General features: G+C 45.6%; 1 protein-coding gene across 5 annotated transcripts in view; it reads right to left on the reverse strand.

The window, feature by feature from the left end:
* TSPYL5 (TSPY like 5) overlaps positions 1 to 19,811 on the reverse strand; it is a 109,361-nt gene extending 89,550 nt beyond the window's left edge. For 3 of the 5 annotated variants that reach the window (XM_009213391.4, XM_017962180.2, XM_009213389.3), the window contains exon 1: positions 17,480 to 19,811. In XM_009213391.4, the coding sequence (XP_009211655.2) occupies positions 18,435 to 19,688 (1,254 nt within the window). In that variant the 5' untranslated portion in view covers positions 19,689 to 19,811 and the 3' untranslated portion in view covers positions 17,480 to 18,434. Of the gene's footprint in view, positions 1 to 15,333; positions 16,207 to 17,479 lie in introns of those variants that run through there. The other 2 variants (XM_031650080.1, XM_031650079.1) reach the window with 2 other exon arrangements.
* Between the last annotated feature and the right edge of the window lie 1,330 nt (positions 19,812 to 21,141).

Below are 21,141 nucleotides of genomic sequence, written 5' to 3' on the forward strand. Positions count from 1 at the left end.
ATTCTGTCGCTAATCCACTATATGGTAATCATACCATTACTAAATCCACTATGGTGATAGTATTACTCATTCATCTCTCATCTCTAGTAGTGGTAGATTTGTTATTTTTCTATTCCACTGTTTTTAGAGACATTTAGATCTGGTGAAATCTGTTAAGCAATTCTAGAAGTTTGGGTTTGCAATACTGGGAGTAGGACATGGGGAGAGCTGAACTGCACTGTGCATAGAGGGAGAAGAATTTGGCATGCTGAGAAATCTAGGAGGACAGGAGTAAAGAAAGATGAGGAGAAAGAACCGTGAATGAGATAATAAGCTGCTTGTTCAGTATCCCCAGATTGTCCATAAGGTATATTAAGCTTGCAAAGTGCTTGCTATGAGTGGGTTTTGTGGAAACCGAGGCAGGAGCTGAGTTTTGAGTATGGGCTGATGGAGGCAAAACAGGCCACAGCACTGATTGGTAGCCGGGACAGAGGACTCCACATGGGCATAAGCCCTATTTCTGGAGCAGGATTTGGGTTTCCCTAAACTATGGCCTGTAGGTCTGAGTCCGAGGCATTGCTTTCAAAATCACACAATATTTTGTGTGGCACGAGAGGTCCTGAGCCTTTGTCTGGGGTAGGTATGATTATGGCTGTATTAAAGATCAAGAAACTGGCCCTCAGAAAGGTCAAGCTATTTACCCAAAGTCATCAGCGGTCAGTGCTGGGGCCAAGATTCAAACCCATATCTGTCTTGTTACAAAGCTGGTGTTCCCGTGGCTACCCCAAAACCATCGTTTTCGTTTCTCTGCCACCACCACCACTCTGCCCCAAGCCCACCATGCTCTGCCATTCTCACACAGCCAAGCATGGTTTTCCTGCCAGGTCCCAGCACAGACCAAAAGGTGGAGCCACCAGCCCGCAAGAGACCGTCACTGGGGTACGGAGACAGGAAGGCCAAGAAGACAAGTGCCACGGCACCTCCTGTGGCTTCACCATTCACCTCCACTTCTAGCCAGCCTCTTGCCCTCCCCACCTACAGCCACATGCCTCCCACGCAAGCAGGCAGGAAATCCCCCGGGAAAAGAGGTAGGTGGAAAGGGTGGCACCGTCTTTCACAGGCAAAGGGAGCTCATGCTGGGCACCCGGGATGCACTGCAGCAGGAACCCTTTAACAATGGAACTGAGAGCAAGGGCTCCATGGTGGGCCAGACTCCCAAACAGAAGACAGACAGCCCAGGCGCTGCCAAGACCACACGCCACAAGAGGGACCACTCTCCACCACTTCCTCTCAAATAAACAGTAGCGCAGCACTGCCCAGGGCCAGGGCCACAGCACAAGGGCTGCCAAAGTTTCCATTAGGAAGCCCCCCTTTTCTGTGTTGAAAATACAGCTTTCAGAGTTTAGTCTGGGTTGAGACCCCTGCATCATCTTGGGAGCCGGTTTCAAACTGACTTTTCCTTCATTTAGATTCTCCAGGGATAAAGAACTTCCTCACTACCCACTCCCCCAGCACACACCCTTCACCAAATAACCAAACAAAACTCCTAGTTGTTTAAAGTGGTTTTACTTTTTGTTTTGGATTTTTTTTTTCTTTTTCTTTTCTGTGCTATGGAAATCAGAGAACAAATCGCTCCTCTAGGTAGGGCTGAGACTGGAGTTCTCCATTGTTTACAGGTGAAGGGGCCTATAGGAGTTTCCTGTAATGCTGCCTGTTGGTTCTCCAGCTAACTCCCAGCAGTAGGAGGAGGAGGAAAAGGAGGGGAGGAGGAGGAGGGGGAGAGGGAGACTCCCCTGTTGAAGGCATCGGCCCAGAGTCCTGGGCTGCCCCGGCTGGCCTCACATTCTCTTTGAGCATCACTTCGTCACCCCGTCCTCCCACAGCTGGCTGGAATACAGAGCTAGGCTTGACCACAGACGAGGGAAACTGAGGCACTCAAAGGGCTGAGATAACTGTGCACAGTCCCCTGGGCTCTGCCTTGGCACAGGAAAAGTCTACCTTTTCTGGGGGGTCTCTGTTTCCTTCTGCTCTTCACCTCATCCTCAGAGCAAAGCTTTCCCTCTTCCTTTCTCCCTTTGCCCCAAGGCTGGGCACCCACTCTGGACTCCTTTGATTGCTAAAGGAGGAAACTGTCTTTTCTGCTTGGACCCAGGCTCCCCACTTGGACTTGGGGGTGGAATCATCTGGACACCCACTTCTCCCAACCTGATTAACCCATTTATGTCCTGCCATGACGGCTTTCCTTTTCTGTTATCCCACATCAAAGTCTGGACACCCCAAGCCCCTACATTTTGAGCAATGCATCTAAAATTCTCTTAATTCCCTTGTACCCATCTCCTCTGTCACCACAGTCCAGCCCAACCCAGAGGGATGTGCACCGAACCACCACCACAAGCACAGTCCATGTCTTTCTCTGACTCATGTTCTTGGAATGCGTTTGTGTGGAGCATTTCTCACTAACAATCTTTTCCCCGGTGTTACACATTCATTCTAGTTCTGTCCTGCTCTGTCCAGAGGTGAACCCTGCCATCTCTCTGAGCCTCGGACACTTTACCTATACAGCCAGTCTTACATCCATCCCTCATATGGCACCGTCCAGGGCTGGAAGACACCCCTGCACCTGTGTGTCCCTCTGCCACCCACGTTCACGAGGCATATCCTGTGATGGGTTATCCCCAGGGGAACAGAGCCATTATGCAGAGAGTGAAAAACTCCCAAGCCTCCCTCAAATATGAACCCTGTGGTTCCCAGGAAAATCCCATCCCTGATTCTCAAGGTGCCAGCCTGTATCACTGGACCCTGTGCGTCTGCCCCTGAGGAAGCCCCTTCATCTGTCAGTAGTGGCCGTTAGCCTCACTTTTTGGACTTCGCAGCCTCACATGCCCACAGACAGCAACCACTATCTGGATTATCTGTAGCCAAGAGGCACATCAGAAACACAGAGGGAAAATACCAAAACCTTAAGAAAAGTATAATAGTAATTAAACAAGGTTTGATGCCTTGAGAGTTGAAAACATATGTATGTCACACTAAAGCTGCAACCAAATTTCTATCATATAAAGACTGTGCTACTGTGTAGAAAGGCAGTGTAGGGAGTTGCTGATGCTCGATGCCTGACCCTGGCCCGGATCCTCATAAATCAGTGTTTTTGATTCCTGTCCCTCCCACTTCCTTATTAACAAGGATGACCCGGGAATGGAGTGCTTCTTCAGTGGGCATCTATTGTTTTGGCCTGCCCAGCATCCATCCCCCATTCCTCTGGTATTAGCACCATGATTTATTTTCATTTGGAAAAAAAATCACCCCTTTCCTATTGTCCGTTCTTGTAGCTCGGGTGGGGCTGACCCCTTTCCTGGCTCCAGGGCTGGGCAGTGACCCAGTTCTTAGCAATTGACTCAAGTGTTTATAATGACCTAATAAGCTAAGAGTCAATCTCAGGATTTATTTTTTTTTCCTTTGGTACTGGCAAGGAAGAAATACTTTCATGCTTTATTAGGGTTACTGAAAGGGTAAGCTTTGCAGGCCTAGAGCATCGAGAAGCCATCTTGCCACAGGGAGGAAAGTGTCTGCCCCTGGATCAAGTCATATCTGAAACCCAGACTGCCCCTGGACTTTTCAGTTCTATACATAATTTGAGCCTTGTTTTTTTTATAACTTCCATCTAACTCCAAACTTTTATTCCTCTTTTACAGATTAAAAAAAAAAAAAACACTTAGAGAAGGTAAGTAACCTTCCAGGTTCCAGGTACCTTCCAGGTACGCTAGCTAGTAGCTCTCAGAGTTTTGATATGAACACAGTCCAACCCTTTTTTTTTTTTTTTGAGATGGAGTCTCACTCTGTCGCCCCGGCTGGAGTGCAGTGGTGCAATCTCGGCTCATTGCACCCTCTGCCTCCTGGGTTCAAGCAATTCTCCTGACTCAGCCTCCTGAGTAGCTGGGATTACAGGCACCTGCCACTACACCCAGCTAAATATTTTTGTATTTTCAGTACAGACGGGGTTTCACCATGTTAGCCAGGCTGGTCTCAAACTTCTGACCTCATGATTTGCCCACCTCGGTCTCCCAGAATGCTGGGATTACAGGTGTGAACCACCACACCCGGCCTGATTCCAAGTCTTAGTTGTCATACTCTACAACCTTCCATTATATTTCTTCCCTTCACTCTATGCTCCAGACCCAACTCTAGTAAACATTTAACAGACAACCATTCTGGAACATGTGGTGTCGCCATCAGGTACCCAAAGCCAGTGACTCCAGCCAGGCTTACTTGTACCACCGTCCATATCCACTGCGCTTTCTTGGTTCCAACTGGAGTTTCAGTTTGGGTTGTGAAGGCCAGGGCTTTCAAACACAGACTTCAAGCCAGCTACAAGGTAAGCATGTTCTGCAAACTGCATTTTACCATTTTTCTTTAGCCAAGAAATTCACATCATTTTCCACCAATTGCATGTTGACCCAGAAGCTACTGGAGCACTCAGGGAATAAGACCTACCCATGGATGACTGTTTGGCAGAACTGTCTCTTTCAAAGCTGGCTTGGGGCACCATGGTTCCAGCTCAACTAGGGCCGAGGAGCATTTAAAATTACTGAACAAGGTGAGGTGAGACTTCAAAACCCTTACATCCAACTCCAATTAGAACAATCCCATGAAAAGAGAGCCTGAGAAATGCACGGGCCATACCATGTTGGGAATGACTCTCCCTGTTTTCCCCTAGCCCGCAACTAAGAAGAGGCTGAGATAAATAAGATAAGCTTTTCTGGAAGGATAATATAACAAAAGTCCAACAACAAAAAGAATGGCCCCCCAAATGGTGATCTTTAGCAAAGTTACTGGGCTATGGGGAAAGTTCTCCATCTGGAGGTCTAGAGCAATCATTATTTGGGGGATTTTGGGTTTCAAATGATAACTACTCCTAGCCAAATTGTTATAGAATCAACACACAATCATCAGCAAAGTACGGGCTTATGTTTAATCTGCTCACAGGATTACTCTAGAAACTGGGGCCAGATTGAGAAAACTGTCTTTAATCAGAGGCCAAACTAAAGTTTTGGCTGCTGCTGTAGCATTTTGCATTATTCAGATGCCTCAAATGTAACTGTTGAAATAAATGTTCATGCTTAATTGGAATGCAAGGTGACACCACTTTATTTTCATGCTGCTTAGATCCACAGGAAATCCATCAAAAAAGTCAACCATATATGGTAAAGCTACCAGGGCTGATACTTAAATTCATAGCTGGTTCACATCTCTTGCCAAAGCACCAAATACTTTTTCTAGGAGGCCAACAACATAGATTTAACACCTAAAAATAATTTCCTTGACCAAAAGTAGCCTCTAAATCATTGAGAAATATTATGTATGTATTTTATTTGGAAAGAAATAACAGAAAATATAAAATTAATCCCATTGATTAAAAAGAATTTAAAGTGCCTCCACTGAATCATGAGTGGGACAAAGAAACTCCCAAAATCTTCCAAGAATTTGCTGTATTGCCCTATGACCACTTGGTCATATGCTGGCTTTTGTTAAATTTTTGTTTCATGTTTTCATTGAACTGTTCATATATATATATATACACACATATATATACATATCTATATTTTAATCTATCTATCTTTACTCTTCCTATTTAGATGAAACAGTAAGTGCAAGCCTGTATTCTACAGGTCCTTTGACCCTATGGTGCCTAACTCATGCCTGAGATCACAGAAGGTACTAAACAAGCAAGCTGTCTGAATCGATGAAAAAATGTTGACTATTCTCCCTTCTCCAAGGTATTCTAGCAATGGTGGTCATGGAGTCCGATGAGTCCCTGGCCTTAGAATTGTGTGGCGAGTGCCTATCTAACAGCGATGCTCCTTCTTCCTTGCAGTTCCCAGGGAAATAGTCCTGGTCAGCCCAAGCCAGTCATGGCAGTAACAGTTTCCTTTGCCAGCAATTTGTCTAAGGGTGAAGACTCATTTCTGCCCAAAAAGATAGAAAGTCCATTGGGAGGCTTCAGGAAATATTTTCCTCCCCAGTAAAAGAGACGGGGTTCTAGGGGAAAAGTCCTTGTTTGCTTCCTTTCCTAACTTTCCTGTTTTAAACACTGTATTTGTGGATATGATGCCTGGAACAGAAGCAGTCATCTCAGGTCCATGGGACAGATTTGAAGACAAAAAGTCTTTGCCAAATCCAAAGATGTTGGAGGGGAAGGACCAGAAGGATGGAAAGAATCTGGGAGCTTGATAAGTTAGCAGCTAAAACTAAGCATAGGATCACCTACCTCCAGATTCCTTACTACAAAAATAGCGTCTGTCCTTATTTCTGGGCCTAAGTGAGGGTTTCTGTTACTTGCAACTGAAAGCATTCTAACTGATTCATATCACCCATGTTAAAAACAGGAGTAATTGTGTCTCCCCTCTTCTAGGAGGGCGTCGTATCTCATCTCTTCTAGGTACGTTATAATTGAGAGAACAGAGGTTCAGAAGCCAAACAGACGCCAGTCAGACAGAGTTCTGGCTGAGTAACCCTGAGCAAGTTTCTTAATTTTCAAAGCTTCAGTGTAATTAACTATAAAATGTAGGTAACAATGAAGACTTCATAAGCTTGCTATCGTAAAAAAATAAAATAATGACTGTATATAAGTCACTTACGCATGCAGTAGGTGCTCAATGTTAACTCCTTACTTTTTTACTTTCCATATAATCCCTGTGTGGAGTAGAAGGGTCAAATTGTGTGAAGGGGAAAGCACACTCCCATGGTAGTATCAAGAAACCTTGATTTGATTTTTCATCATCTTTCTTATTCCAAGACAAGACAAATGATAGGGATTGCTGTCCATGTGGGAGGCTGGAGCTCAAAGAACAGCTTCTAATCAGCAGGCCTGCCTGCGTGGCCTGTATACAGACAAATCCCTCATTTAGGAGCTGTTCTTGCCTTTTGTTGAGCCTGATGCTATCTTTGACTCAGCCTGATCAAACCATCTGCTTAATACCTCTATTCAGAAAGGCCCCCACATGCTGGGCTTCTTTGGGCCAGGAGGGTCTCTATTTCCCACAACCTGCCCACAGCTGGGAGCCTTTAAAATGTGGACCCAACTACCTCAGTGGGCAGTGATCCCTGAGTGAGTGTGCATCTGCCCTGGCAGCTTCAGGATGGTGTGGGCCTGAGGACAAGCAGCAGGCAGTCAAAGCTGGCTTGCTGGCCACTCTCATGGCCTTTCTGGACACACACCTAGATATGGCCCCCACACACGTGTGACACACTTTCCTCCCTGGTGATTAGGCACAGTGATCGTCAACCCCTGGAGAGCTGAGAACCTATCTATAGTCACACACTGTCCTTCCTCCTTCCTGAAGGCATGAGGACGATGTTAGCCTAACTCACAAACTCACACTGTAAACCCCCACCACAGAGGCAGTGCAGAATAATGGTTAAGAGCCTCTACCCATAGCTCCAGGAATTACAACTTATGTAACCTTGGCAAGTCACCGAAACCCTCTTGGGCTCTTTTATCTCATCTGGAAAATGAGTGTGAAAATAGATTTGTTGTGATAATGTGTATAATGTGCTTAGCACTGTCCTTAGCATGTGGTACCCAATCAATAAAATGGACTCTCCCAGGCCACTTGTATATTAGGAAGGGATCATCTCCTCCTGCCAAAGGACAATCCTAAGGCATGGCCCACCCAACCTGCCCTCTTAATTGGCTATGGCTCATAAGATCAACACTTGCACTAGTCCAAAATATTTGTCAGATACTTCCTATGTGTGGGCATTTGGGATCCAGCAGCAAGGATCTTTGAGAGGTTACAGTCTAAGGAAAGAAATAAACTAGAGACAAAATCATAGTCATGAATTGTAAATCCCATCAAGGAAAAGAGGGAGCTGTGAGAAGGAGTACAAAGTGAGCAGCAGGAGTGGGAGTATCATTTTACTGAAAGTCAGATAAGACCTCCTGCTGAGAGAATGGCATGTAACTTGTAGGGACTCAGTGTCCCTCACATAAATGCTAGAAGGAAAATATATTGTCCTCGGGCCAGAGGTGGCACTAGTAGCAAGACAGGTTCTCAAAGCACAAGATGAAGAGATATCCTGGTATGGTGGGGCCCCACCAACCTTGCTTCCTTAGGGACAATGTGCCCTGTAATTATAACCACCTCCAGAATGTGCCTGGGCTCAAATGCCTCACCTTGCACCCTTGTCCCCCTCTAAGTGCCCTGAATTGTCTCATAAATCATCTAGTCCCACAGCACTTGGCAAAGTAGCACTGGGGTTTGATGACCGTATTTTCCACGTAGTCTTGGAATTCAGGCTACTTAGTACTGAAGCTCAAAATAATTTTCCGCTAGATTTACTCACACTGTTCCACTCTGCAGGTTAAACTCCTGTCCAGGTTGCTTTTCAGTGAAACCACTTTTAGAGATTGTTTTTGTTCTACCCCAATTTTCTGGAGTCATTTAAATTCAAGGGACCTCTTAGAAGATCGCAGATTATATATACATACCTACGTATAAAGACAGAGAAAGATCCCTGTGAAAGTCATTGTCCAGAATCACATTGGCTTTGCTTTTCCTTGTTTTCAATTACAGACTCATGTGCTGTGGAACATTACTAAAGCACAGTGTGCATGGCACATTTCCAACATTTTTCATTTGCTTTCCTGCTGTCTTCCATTTCCCTACTTGATTTCCAATGTGAGAGTGATTTGGTGCCACTGTGTTTTTTGCCCAAAGCTTTGTGCAGGTAATAGCTTCCCTCCCCCATCTCTTTAAATCCATTTCTATTAGGTTCATGCTTCTCCTTCACTTGAAGTTATTCCCAATCTCTGCTCCTGGGCTCTTCTAACCTCTTTGTAGTTGGTCACTGATGCCTTCATCAATTTCTAAGAACCATTCATTTGCATTCATTCAGTGCTTAATGAGCACCTACCATGTGTAGGCCACTGGGCTGTGGGAATACAAAAATGATTACCACCTACTGTTTGTTATTCTTCTGTGATCTAAGGATCACATAGTCTCTGGTGGGAGCAGGCAGGTAAACAGGTAAGTACAAGTCGTTACATTAGTTACCGCAGATTGAAGAGTGGACAGAATATTGTGGAAATAAAGAAAAGGGAAGGATTAATTCAGCCTTGAAAGATTAAAAATAACATCACAGAACAAGCATATCTGAGCTGTATGGGAAAGGGCTTTCTTGCTGAGCAAACAGCTTGTGTAAATATGAGTGTTCAGAGAATGAGATATGGTTCATACTGGCTAAAGCACAGTACAGGGTGGCAAGGGGAGATAGTTAGAGACAAAGATGAGAGGAGTTTGGTAAAGGTTGGTTAGGGCCAAAATACAGGTCAACTGAACAGCTGACTGTAACTGACTATAAATATTAAATAAATGAAAATCCACACGCTTGTAGTGACAGTAAAGAAATCATGCCCTTTTTGAGACCACTGGAGGTTATTATTATACCAACTTCCGATGCTGAAAATTGGTGATTAAAGGGAAGGAATTAAGTCTTTACACTGCCTTTTTAGGAGAAAATGTAGTTCCTTGCCAGACGATGAGGGAAAGACCTCCCTTATACCAGAATACCAGCTAAAGCACGTAGTAAGAATGACAGGATTATAAAATCACCATTTTGCAACTGACAGTGAAATATCTGACGTGGGCAAAAACCATCAATGGCTGCTAAAACCTTGGGATGAAAAGTTTTAGGAAACATAATATTCTCCCAGTAACAGAGAACCATCTAGAAATTACCTGCTAACTGGAAAGGGAAAATGCATCTTTACAAAAGAGAGACATGGTGATCACCATCTTAACCAAAAGATCAAACTAATGGTACAAACGTGGGACAGCCTCTCACTGTGCACTTTCTGATGTGACACATATGAAGTACACAGCTTCACTTAGGTAGTATCTTAGGTAGTTTCAACGGCATCTTTAGTTTAAAAAAAGAAAAAAAGGAGATAGAGGAAAAAGTTAAAATCAAAAAGCAGCAATTGGACAAATCTAGAGTATGGGGCATCCTACAAGACAACTGCCCTAACTTCTTCAGAAAGTCAATGTCACGAGTGGGAAGATTTTAAAAGGTGGGGGGGGATTATCTTGATTTTAAAAAGACTAAAGAGATGTAACGGTCAAATGGAATGCCTGAATATTATTAAATCCTGATTGTGAAACTAACACGATAAGATAACCTTGGGAACAATAGGGACATTTAAAGATATTTAAATATGGACTGGATACTAGATGGTATTTGGGAACCAATTTCTAGTCTTATAATGATCTTGTGATTATGTGGGAAAGTATCATTTTTTTTTTTTTTTTTTTTTTGAGACAGAGTCTCACTCTGTCACCCAGGCTGGAGTGCAGTGGCACGATCTCAGCCCACTGCAACCTCTGCCTCTCAGGTTCAAGTGATTCTCCTGCCTCAGCCTCCCAAGTAGCTGGGATTACAGGCGTCTGCCACCACGCCCAGCTAGTATCCTTATTTTTAATGAGATACACGCTGAGTATTTAGGGATGAAGCATCATGCAACTAATTCAAATGGTCCAGCAAAATATATGTACACACACATAAATAGACAAACTAAGTATGTCTGAAAGTTCACAATAACTGAACTTAAGTTGTAGGTATACAGGTGGTCATTGTACTTTTCTGAATATTTGAAAGTTTTCATAATAAGGAAGTTTGAAAGAAACAAAAGGAAAGGGCACCTAATGGAGGGCTTGTTATGAGCTCCTTGGGATTCTGGATCCTACCACTGAAGGTTTCAACCAGTGGTTGATATGATCAAATTTACATTTTAGAAAGCTCATTGATGTATTACATTTACTCAACCAGTATTTATTGATCACCCATATCAAATGTTGAGCGAACCCTGAGGTAAGTGCTGTGGGAGATACGAAAACCAAAAAGGCATCATCTGGCAGAAAAGCATTTACCATGTAATAGAGGAAATGAGACACAAAACACTAAGCACAAGGTAAAGCTTTCTTGTCACAAGGGGTAACTGGGAGACTTGGGGGGGAAAGGCAGATGCACGGTGCCTCCAGGTGTTATCTGGTGTTCAACGTCCACAAAATTATCTCAGAAAGCATAAAACTACAGGTGACTGAAAATCACCTGTCAGCTCTAGCCCCTTGAACTTTCCTTATTTCTAGATGGCAGAACTCTAACCCCATGAGAGATACTGGAAAATGCAAGTTTTCCTTGAGGTAGGGTGTAGGAATGTGACCCATTTCTGACCCAAGGGACCTGACTTAGGTCTCCTGAAATCTACCAGGGACTACTGACAAAGATCTTCTTTCCTAATAAAAACAGAGACATGTAAGAAGGCCCCCTCCTCCTCCTCCTTTCTTCCCACCTCTGAGTGCAGTTGGGTGAGGCTACGATGCTTGCAGCTGGAGAATCGTGAGGGGAAAGCCAAGGGAAAGAAAGAAAAGATGGCAGACTCAGATCCCTAATATCATTAAGCCTCTGAAGCCTACAACCTGACAACCTCCCATTACCAGACTTCTTCTTATAGAAGCAAAATTTCCCCCTTTCCAACTCATTTATATGCAGTTGTTGATATATACGGCCCAAAACCGCACTCAGTCCTCATCAGCAAGCATACTATGTCTACAGCCAATCCTAACCTTTGAACAATGCAGTTGAAGGAAGACTCACCCACCGAGTCAAGTCGGTCCTGCCCCTAGTTATGACCACACGCGCACTGTAGTTAGGGATGGTAAAGAAGTTTCACATTCATATGCCAACTCAGATTAATTGGCAGCAACTGGATAATCTGCTGTGCAGAAAGTTAAATACAGGTTCTGTGGAAAGTGTCTAGATTCATAGTGTCAGACATCTGCCCTGGGCCACATGCTTACCGTCCCATGGATGGATGGAATTTGGAATCAGAAGACCCAAGTTTATAAGTCCTGGCTCTACTACTTTTGTGATTTTGGTCATTTAACCTCTTTGAGCCTTCTTATGGGATAGTTGTTATAATCAAGATAATATAAGTAAATGTGCTTTGTTAACGATGAAGTGTCACACAGATGGTAGTTACTTTGTCTTATATTTGTCAAACCTCAGCTGAGGAGCAGGTTGACAGGACGGAGGGAGAGAAGGAATTCAAGGCTCGAGTCCTGGATGACCAGTAGCTGAACACCTGACAGGAGGGTCTAAGTCCAGAGTTTCAGGTGAAAGTGAATGAGCAGTAGTGAGTTGTGACCCTGAATAGTGAAATATAGTTGGAGAAGATTCCAAAAGCAGAAGTGAAGACGCTAAGGGCAAATAAAGATAGAAACCATTGACTGGATAGCCTACACTCCACTTTTTTATTGTCCCAACACCTGAGGGATATGACCCTACTCATCAGTTACAGTGGCTCCCCGTGACTAAGGACTTCTCTGAATCTTCAGAGGGGCAAGCAAATTTGCCAAATTTCCCTCCCTAGGTGGTTCTAACATGCCTCCCTAGGGCAGTGTGTCTCTTTCCTCTGTTGCAAACCACTATAGTAGACTAGAATAAAGAAGCCCAAAGTGCAAGAATAGACAGTCCAAAGCTGGTAGAGATCTTTGGTAAGCTCAGGGTGGCAGGACCATTTTATTTTTCTCTCCCCACTCACCTATGGCCTAGCACAAACCTACCACATTTCAAAAAAAGCCCAGGAGGTAACAGTTAAAAAATCAGAAGAGGCCTTTTTATAATAAAAGTCAACGCTAAAAGGGGTCCAAGGGCTCTCAAGATAACTAGAATGACCCAAGAGGCCCTCCCTCTCCAGGTTATGGAAGGCCTGAGTCCCTTGTGAAGTCTTACCTAAAGGCCAAAGGTGAGGGAGGCTTCCTTTAGCCCCCTCTTCAACCCACATGGACCTAAAGCATTCACCAGCCCCATGCAGGAAAATGGAAAAAACGAGATTGACTATCAATCTCTTGACGGTGAAAAGGTGAAAGCTAAGAAGAGATTGAAACCTATGGTGGGTGGGTGGTGGGGTGGGGTGCAGGTGGGGGAAGAAAAATTCAAAGTTGTGTTTGTCCACAGCTATATTTCCAATGTCTACACCAAGGATTAGTTCATATAAGAGGCAATGAATGAATGAGCTGATGGAGAAGTAGTAAATCCCAGATTGAATGGGGTTGTCCAAGGAACTGAAGAGAGGTGTTTGAAAGAGGGCCTGGACAACAGAGGCTCTGCACCCACAGGGAAGCAAGTGCGTAAACGGAATTGAACTGGGCAGACAGCCCCTCCCAATTCATAATCAAAGCAGACTGAATGAATCCTGAGAGGAAGATCAGGCCTAGAGAGGCTGCTCTCCATCCCTTCTGCATTCCACATATCAGAAAAACTCCAGGGGTTTAAATTTTGTTTAACATGAAAAATTAGGAGATTCTACACAAAGATACTATTGATAAACTGAAGATTATTCCTACTTGAGTCAAGTGCTATGTGTGTGCATTCTTGAACCAGACTGCCTGAATTTAAAGCCTGGCTCATTCATTACCAGCATGATCCTGAACAATTTACTCAACCTCTTTTTACTCCATTTCCTCAACCCATCCCCTCATTAAGAGATAATTATCACTTGTCATAAAGACTCAATATATTAATCCTTGTATAACACCTGCAATGGTGCCTGGCACATGATATGCCTCAATACAATTAACTACCATAACGTGAGGCACGTATGTGTCAAAAGAATACAAGTTAAGATGTTGTTAGGGGTTAAATTGCCCCTGCCCTCACACCAAATTCGTATGTTGAAATTGTAATCCCCAATACTTCATAATGTAGCTGAATTTAGAGACAGGGTCTTTAAAGGGTAAAGTTAAATGAGGTCATTAGAGGGGCCCCAGTTCAAGATGACTAGTATCCTTATAAGATACTAGGACACGGACACACACACACACACACACACCCCCATGTGAAGACAGAGAAGAAAGCTATATATAAGCTGAGTGAGGTCCTCAGAAGAAACCAACCCTGCTGATACCCTGATCTTGAATTTCTAGCCTCCAGAACTGAGAAAATAAATTTCTGTTGTTTAAGCTACTCAGTCTGTGGTACTTTGTTATGGCAGCCCCAGAAAACTGATACAGATTTTCTTATGAAACAAATGTGGCCCACTTTACAAATTACCAAATTCAAATGCCCTGAGGCATCTGAATATAAACGGTGCTTTAAATTCATTCATTCATTCAACACTGGAGCACCTACTATGCCCTGAACACTGCATGTTTATTTATTAAAACCCTTCGTCATATAAGCCCATTTTATTTTCTTGTAACAACCCACTTCTAATTTTGTCCATTTTCTGCTGGGCAGCTTAGTGTGCCACTTGGTTGTCTGCCACTGCTTCTCCTGATTAATGGGAAATGATCCTTGTTATGGATCTGAAATGAACAGCATCAGAGGATGTAGTTCTCAACTCCGGCTAAACACTAGAATCACCTGGGAAGTTATAAAAATATCCACACCCAGACCTACCCTTATCCCGTTCTGATTTAGTTGGTCTTTGTGTGGAGCTCTGACAGTGTTTCTGTAAGCTTCCCAGACAATTCTAGTGTGCAACAAAAGTTGAGCACCATTACTCAAGTTTAAAAGGGCCTTCAAGGTCACCCCCCCTTTCAGCCGGGTGCGGTGGCTCAAGCCTGTAATCCCAGCAGCACTTTGGGAGGCCCGAGGCAGGCCGGATCATGAGGTCAGGAGATCGAGACCATCCTGCTTCTTTGGTGAAACCCGTCTCTACTAAATACAAAAAAAACTAGCGGGGTGAGGTGGCGGGCCTGTAGTCCCGAGCTGCACCGGGAGGCTGAGGCCGGGGAGAATGGGCGGGAACCGGAGATGAGGCTTACAGTGAGCTGAGATCGGCCACAGCACTCCAGCCTGGGTGAGGCGAGACTCCGTCTCAAAAAAAATCACCCCTTTCAATTCAAAGTGCAGTTTACAAATCACCAGCACTGTCATCATCTGGAAGCTCCTTAGAAATGCAGAATCTCAGGTTCCATCCCAAACTACTATATCGGAATATATATTTTAATAGGACTCCCCACACAATTCAGATGCACCCTAAAATTTAAGAAGCAATGTATTCCTACTAGAATCTAGATGATTCACAGAATCTAGATTATTCTAATGGGAGTTCACTGCTTCTGAATCAACTAGAACGCATGTTAAAAACTAAGCTACCTGGCTTCCTCTGAGAATCATAGAATCTCAATCTTTGGGAAAAAGGCCTAGAAATCAAAATTTTATGTGTTTTTGTGTAGCTAGCCACACAAGGGTCTGTGGCTTGGGAATCACTTACCTAGGGCAATGTATATACCCTTTCAACTGCCCAGCCTCTGTTTAACAACCTTCCAATTCTTTTTTGAAAATCAGAAATATAACAGAGATACAGGTTTTTATTTTTCCACCACGCATGCAAACTTACAACTATTTATACTGTTTAGGAACACAGAAATAATTGCGTTATTAACAGGGTGTCAAATTACCAAGTACAACAACCAGTTACTAATTATTTTGGGGGAGGTTATTTTCACAGAACACAGCAACAATTTCTAAATTATTCTTCCAAAACCAGAGTTATGAGACCAGTACAAGCTGGTAACAATGCTAACGGTCACACAAGTTTCCATGTTACACAGAAAAAAAAGATTGACATTCTGCTGAAGGGTCTCAAGTACCTTATCATATCAGAATTTTTGAAAGAGTTTTACAACAGAACAGTCTCTCTCTTGTTTTGTGGATGCAAGGGAAAGGAAGCATCCCTCTCATTTCTTTTTGAGACTCCTTGTTAATTCTTAAAACACATTTCTAAGGCCCATCTCTGGAACTTCGTTAGTTAACATTAAAAGCAAAAAGCAGACCTGATGTGATTATGATAGTGCACCCCATCACTATCACCATCAAAAGAGACTACCAATCTCCCAAAGTAGTCACGGTTGCATTGGCTTAGTGTCTTGGATTTTCAATAAACAATACAGATGAAAAAGAGGCAGATACAGATGAAACCAGGTTGACCATAACTGATAAATGATGCAGCTAGGTGATGGACACATGGGGTCCAAGGACCATCCTCTCCACTTCTATGCATGTCTGAAAATGTCCATAACAAAGAGAAAAAAAAATTAACAACAAAAAAAAAGCACACTTGCACAGCTCTATCTTCCCATTAGACTGAAATGGGGAAAGTGGTAAGACTTTAAAGGTAAAATGTACAGCATATAGCACTCTTCTGCATGTACAAAGCCACACCTAGAACAAAAAAGAAAGTAACCAAAGTAACATCATTCTGTTCCTGGTTTGTCTCTGTGGCTTATAAAATCTACTGATGATAAGATTGGACAAAACCTTGGAAACACCCTCAACTAGGCATCCTATTTGTCCATAACCTCTTCAACTCTCCTTTTCCAAGCTAAGGAGGTCCCTCCCATACTCTATCACTGAGAGACAGGCATGCTCCCCCTGCGGCTTTTCAAGCCATTTCTGTCTGATTTGCCAGGCCCACACCGTACCAGTATCATGCCTACTCGATGGTTTTGCTCCAAATCCCCAGCCTGGCACACCCCTGCTACAACTTTAAGTCAAGGTCTCTCCTGAGGAACTTAGAATGAGGTCTCCCTAACAAAAGAGAAGGCAGGGAAGAACGGTCGTAGATACAGTCCTTCTTCCCCACCCTCAGGGATAAGAGAGGGAAAGGCCCAGCTCCGCTTTTAAACCCACTGGAAATAATCTGGAGATCTAAAACAGATTCTGCCCATCCCCATCCCCATCCCCCAGGAGAAGCTTGAGATACTCCATAATGGAGACTAAAACCCACTCCTGGGGCTATTTGAGGTAGAAGCAAAGAGAGCAAAGGACTGCTGAAAGTGGGAAAGCTGGGGGTTGAGGTCCAGATGGCCAGAGGCTACCACAAAGGAGGAAACAGCAGGAGGCACTTGAGTCTTAGGGAGTATTAAAACAAAGTCAAAACAAGAGTAAACACTAGTCTATGATATGGCTGCCTTGGGGTTTATCACTCGAGCAGACGCTAGGCATGAAACGGTTTTTCAACTTCAGAACTGTAGAGCAAGCCCGGGAGACAGGTTCAGGGTCTGCCAGCAGATCCACTTGGCCTTCTGGTTTCCTCAACTCTCTTTCAATCTAGTATATGTGCGCAGTGCCAAGTTCTCAGATATCTCCCTAGCTGTATGTAGAAAAATGTGGTTTTTCAGTTGTTTTCTCTGTGGTACTATTTAAACAAAATAAAAAGGAATAAGGAAAAAAGGAAGGGGAAGGTGCAAGGGGAGGAAAGGAGGCTACCAAGAAAGGGAGGGAGGAAAGAAGAATGAGGGAGGAAATGAGGGATGGAGGAAGGCAGGCAAGTAAGAAGTGTGAGTGACCTGAAGTCAAGCAAGCAGAGGGCCACAAATCAGAAATACCTCTTCCCCAGAACCCCTACTATAGCACTCTGCTCATGTCTTAGAAGGGAATAAGGGAAGTTGACAGCGGTATCTGGATTCTATATAGGCCCAGTCCTCACCCTCACCTGCAGCCACAGCATAATGACGGTGAACACATGTCCACACATACCAGCCCGCCCATCAGTCTGGCAGCCAGTAGGGTTCCTGGAAAGCTGGGGAGGGTAGGTGTGTGTCTCATGCACTGGTAGGGGGCCTCAGTCCACAGGCAGTTCTTGAGGTCCTTGTTGACCAGGAAGCCAACTGGGGCTGACAGCAACCCAGACAAAACTTAATGGCTTGATAGTGACACGGCATGGGAAGATCCTGATGAGATTAAAGTTCACCAGTAGAAGGGCCCAGAAGCAAGCAGAGACACATGATGGTACAGAACACATGGCATACTGCTTCTTGCCCTTAACTTCATGCATGCCCAGCAGTTAAGTGCCATTCTGCAGAACATCAAGCAGGATGGGTCTCACGGACCACAGGCCAAAGCCAGAAATAAAGTAGGTGACATCTTAGCTGGTGACCCCAGACCCACAGAACAGTAAGTTCTAGGTGATGACTAATACCATGTGGACTGGCTTCATTCTGCAGTGGCAATGGAAACGCTTGCATAGATGACATGCACGGCCAGCATGAACACGAAGCCCAGCAAGTCACCGGACCTGAAGGAGCAGAGCTTGAGGATGCACTGGTGGTCCTGGAGGATGACTCATGAGTGTCCATGTTAAAGACAAGTAGGAAAGGCCAGAGCCAAGAACAAGGTCCAGGCAATGTAGATAAAAGGCAGCACACATCTAAAGTACGTGTGCTTAACATATGAACAGTCCGGGTGTGATCACATAACATGTGACACTAACGTAGAAAAGCAAGAGGCTATGGGAGGCAAAAGAACATGATCATAAACGCCATATTCTTGTAACTAAAGTCCAAAGGGTCTATAGTACACAGAGACCAACATGAAGAGAAGGCAGAGCGCCAAATATGTAGTCAACCAGGAACAGCCCAGCAGGAGGTAGCAGGGAGACTTGTGGAGGATCAGTTGGACTGGCTCACCCCAGGCTGAGTAGTCTCCACTGGCTGCTTTCCTGGACCTTGCCTGCCTTCTTTTTCCTTTCCTTTCTCTACACGAGCCCCTTCACTCAAAAGGTAGAACTGCAGGGGATTGGGCCACAATTCTTCGTTGATTATCTCCACAATCTTGTCAGACTCAATGGAGCTGTGGTTTGAAAACCAACCAAAGAAGCTACGGTTGTTTTCTGGGTTTCCCTGGCTTAGGGACTGGAGATCATGCCCTGGGAGCCACTGGATTGGAGTAGAACGAGACACCACCTGGCCAGAAGGACCACAGCCATATTCCTTGATGAGCACCTTATTCTGGAAATATGGGTTGCGATCGAAGTAGAACTTGATTTTGTAGCCCAATCTGGCAAGGCCGAGCTCTTCCACTTCCAAGCTGTTTAAGTAGCTCAGTACCTCTTTCTCTTGGCTGTTCAGAAACGATGCTAGCTGGGGGTGGTTCTGAAATGCTTGCCCCCAGAAGCCCGGGATATTTTGGATGAGGTGGTTCCTGCGCTCCAAGTGCTGCAGTCGCAACTGCCCAAACTTCCTGGAGAGCCGAAGGTAGGCCCTGTCCGCCTGGGCGTTCATGTTCTCCAGCTTCAGCTGCACGTTCTCCAGCGTATCCATGCTGCCTTCCGTCGCTGGGGGCCCCGACCCTGCATCCCTCTCTTCCTTCTTTTCCTCCCCAGCTGAGACCGAGGTATTCTCCCCTGCCGGCCCTTTCTTCTGCCTGCCACCAGCTATGACCTGAGGCCCCCTCCCCGCGGTGCTACAGGTTTCTGGGGCCTTCTTCCCGGCAGGGCCACGCCGGTTTCCAACGCGGGGGGCATTTTTCGGCCTTCCCACGGTTCCCGCTGTTCCCACGAAGACAGTGTCTGCGGCCAGGCGCTCCGAGAGAGATGCGGCCTTTCCCGGGCCGGGCCTGGCCGCGGCCTGCCCGCGGTCCCCCGCAGCTCGGGCCCGCAGCGCGAGGCCACAGTCCAGGGGGAGCCGGCAGGCGGCCTCCTCCCCCAGCCGGAGGAGCTGCGCGGACGCAGCGGTTTCCAGGCCACCCCACCCCGCGCCAGCCTGCACCTGTGCCGCCTGGGTGTCTTCCCCGAGACTCTGGTACTGTGAAGGGTCCGGGTCGCGCGGGGCGTCGTCCGGAGCAGGGCGGACTCGGGCTTTGGCGCGGCCTTTGCCCCGGTTTTTCGCGCGGGAGGACTTTCGACCCCGACTTCGGCCGCTCATGGTGGTGGCAGAGGCGGCTTCAAAGCCACGCTGTGACCCTGCGGCTCCTAACGCCAGCTCACTGTCGGGACCGAGCGGGTCTCTCCACGGCAACCGCCGACGTCACGACCGTACAACTGTACCGTCGCGAGAGGACGGGATGCGCCCCGTGATTGGCGCCGCCGCTGCGGCTGCGCAGGAGACGACCCCCGCGGGCGCTCCCACCCCCATCTCGCGCGGACTCGCTTTCGGTCTTAGCGAGTTTCTCTGATACGCGCCCGGGGGATGCTGCTCTTTCATTTCTTCCCCGCGGTCTCATCGTGCCCTCAGGGTCTCGCTGAACAAGGCAACGCTAAGAGCCATCACCACCTGTCCCCCATCACCTGTTTTCTAAACTAAACATCTTCAGCTCCTCCAGTTATCTCTTGTGACATCTGTCACGAAGAAAGTGCTCAGGCCTGTGTGTCTCTCTTTGAACACCTTTGCTGAGGGATTTGCTCTGGTACCTTAACTCCAGAGAACGTAAAGGTGGATGCTCTAATGCCGGGCGTCAAAGCGATTTGGTAGGTAGTGGGATGGTAGTCGAAATTACAAAAATAATAGCAACTAGTATTTTGTATCATTTGTGCCAGGCACTTTACTAGGTGCTTTAAATGCATTATCTCAATTTACAAAGGAGGTGTTGGTATCATTCCCATTTTCCAGATAAGAAAACTGCAGCTCAGAGACACCCAGGCGCATTCCCCAGGTTACACAGTAAGGGATGGAAGCACAATTCAAACTCAAGCCCATGGGACTCTGTATCCTGTGCTTTATATTAGGAAATGGCAAGTCCTTCCAGATTTGTTCCACTGTCAGTTACTGGGCTGGCTCTTAAGAAGTCAGCCTTGCTCCTTAACAGACAGGCTTCCATGGACCACCTGACCACCTCTTCTGCCTGGGAACATCACCCAAGTCCCCCAGCTGCCTCAGTTTACAGAACTGAGGTATAGGTACCTATCACTAGGTATAGGATCAGGAGTGAAGACCTGTATTAGAGCTCCTGTCATTGGAGTAAGACAAGAATGTGGTCAGAGGTGAAATTATTATTCAGGGAGCAGATCGAGGTTCCGAAGCAGAGCCTCCACGTGGCACTGCAGAAGCCCTAGGAACTTCTTACACTGTGCATGGAAACAGCCAGACAACCTCCCTCATAGTCCCGGAGGCAGCTCTGGACCACGCTCTTACTAGCGAGGTAATAGGACCATGAATAGTGAGGGGACGCATGGCTAATGTAAAAATATAAAGAAAAACCTTTTGAGGTGGTCTTTTCAGGCTCAAAGGGAACAAAAAGGCCCTTGTAACCAGCTGGTGGAGAGATAAGCCAAAAAGCCCCTGGGACTTCATTACTCAAAGTGTGGTTGTGGACCAGCAGCCTGATATAACCTGAAAGCTTGTTAAAGATGCAGAATCTCAGGTCTTTCCCCGGACCTAC

This window comes from Papio anubis, chromosome 8, assembly GCF_008728515.1.
Source record: "Papio anubis isolate 15944 chromosome 8, Panubis1.0, whole genome shotgun sequence".
NCBI lineage: Eukaryota > Metazoa > Chordata > Mammalia > Primates > Cercopithecidae > Papio > Papio anubis.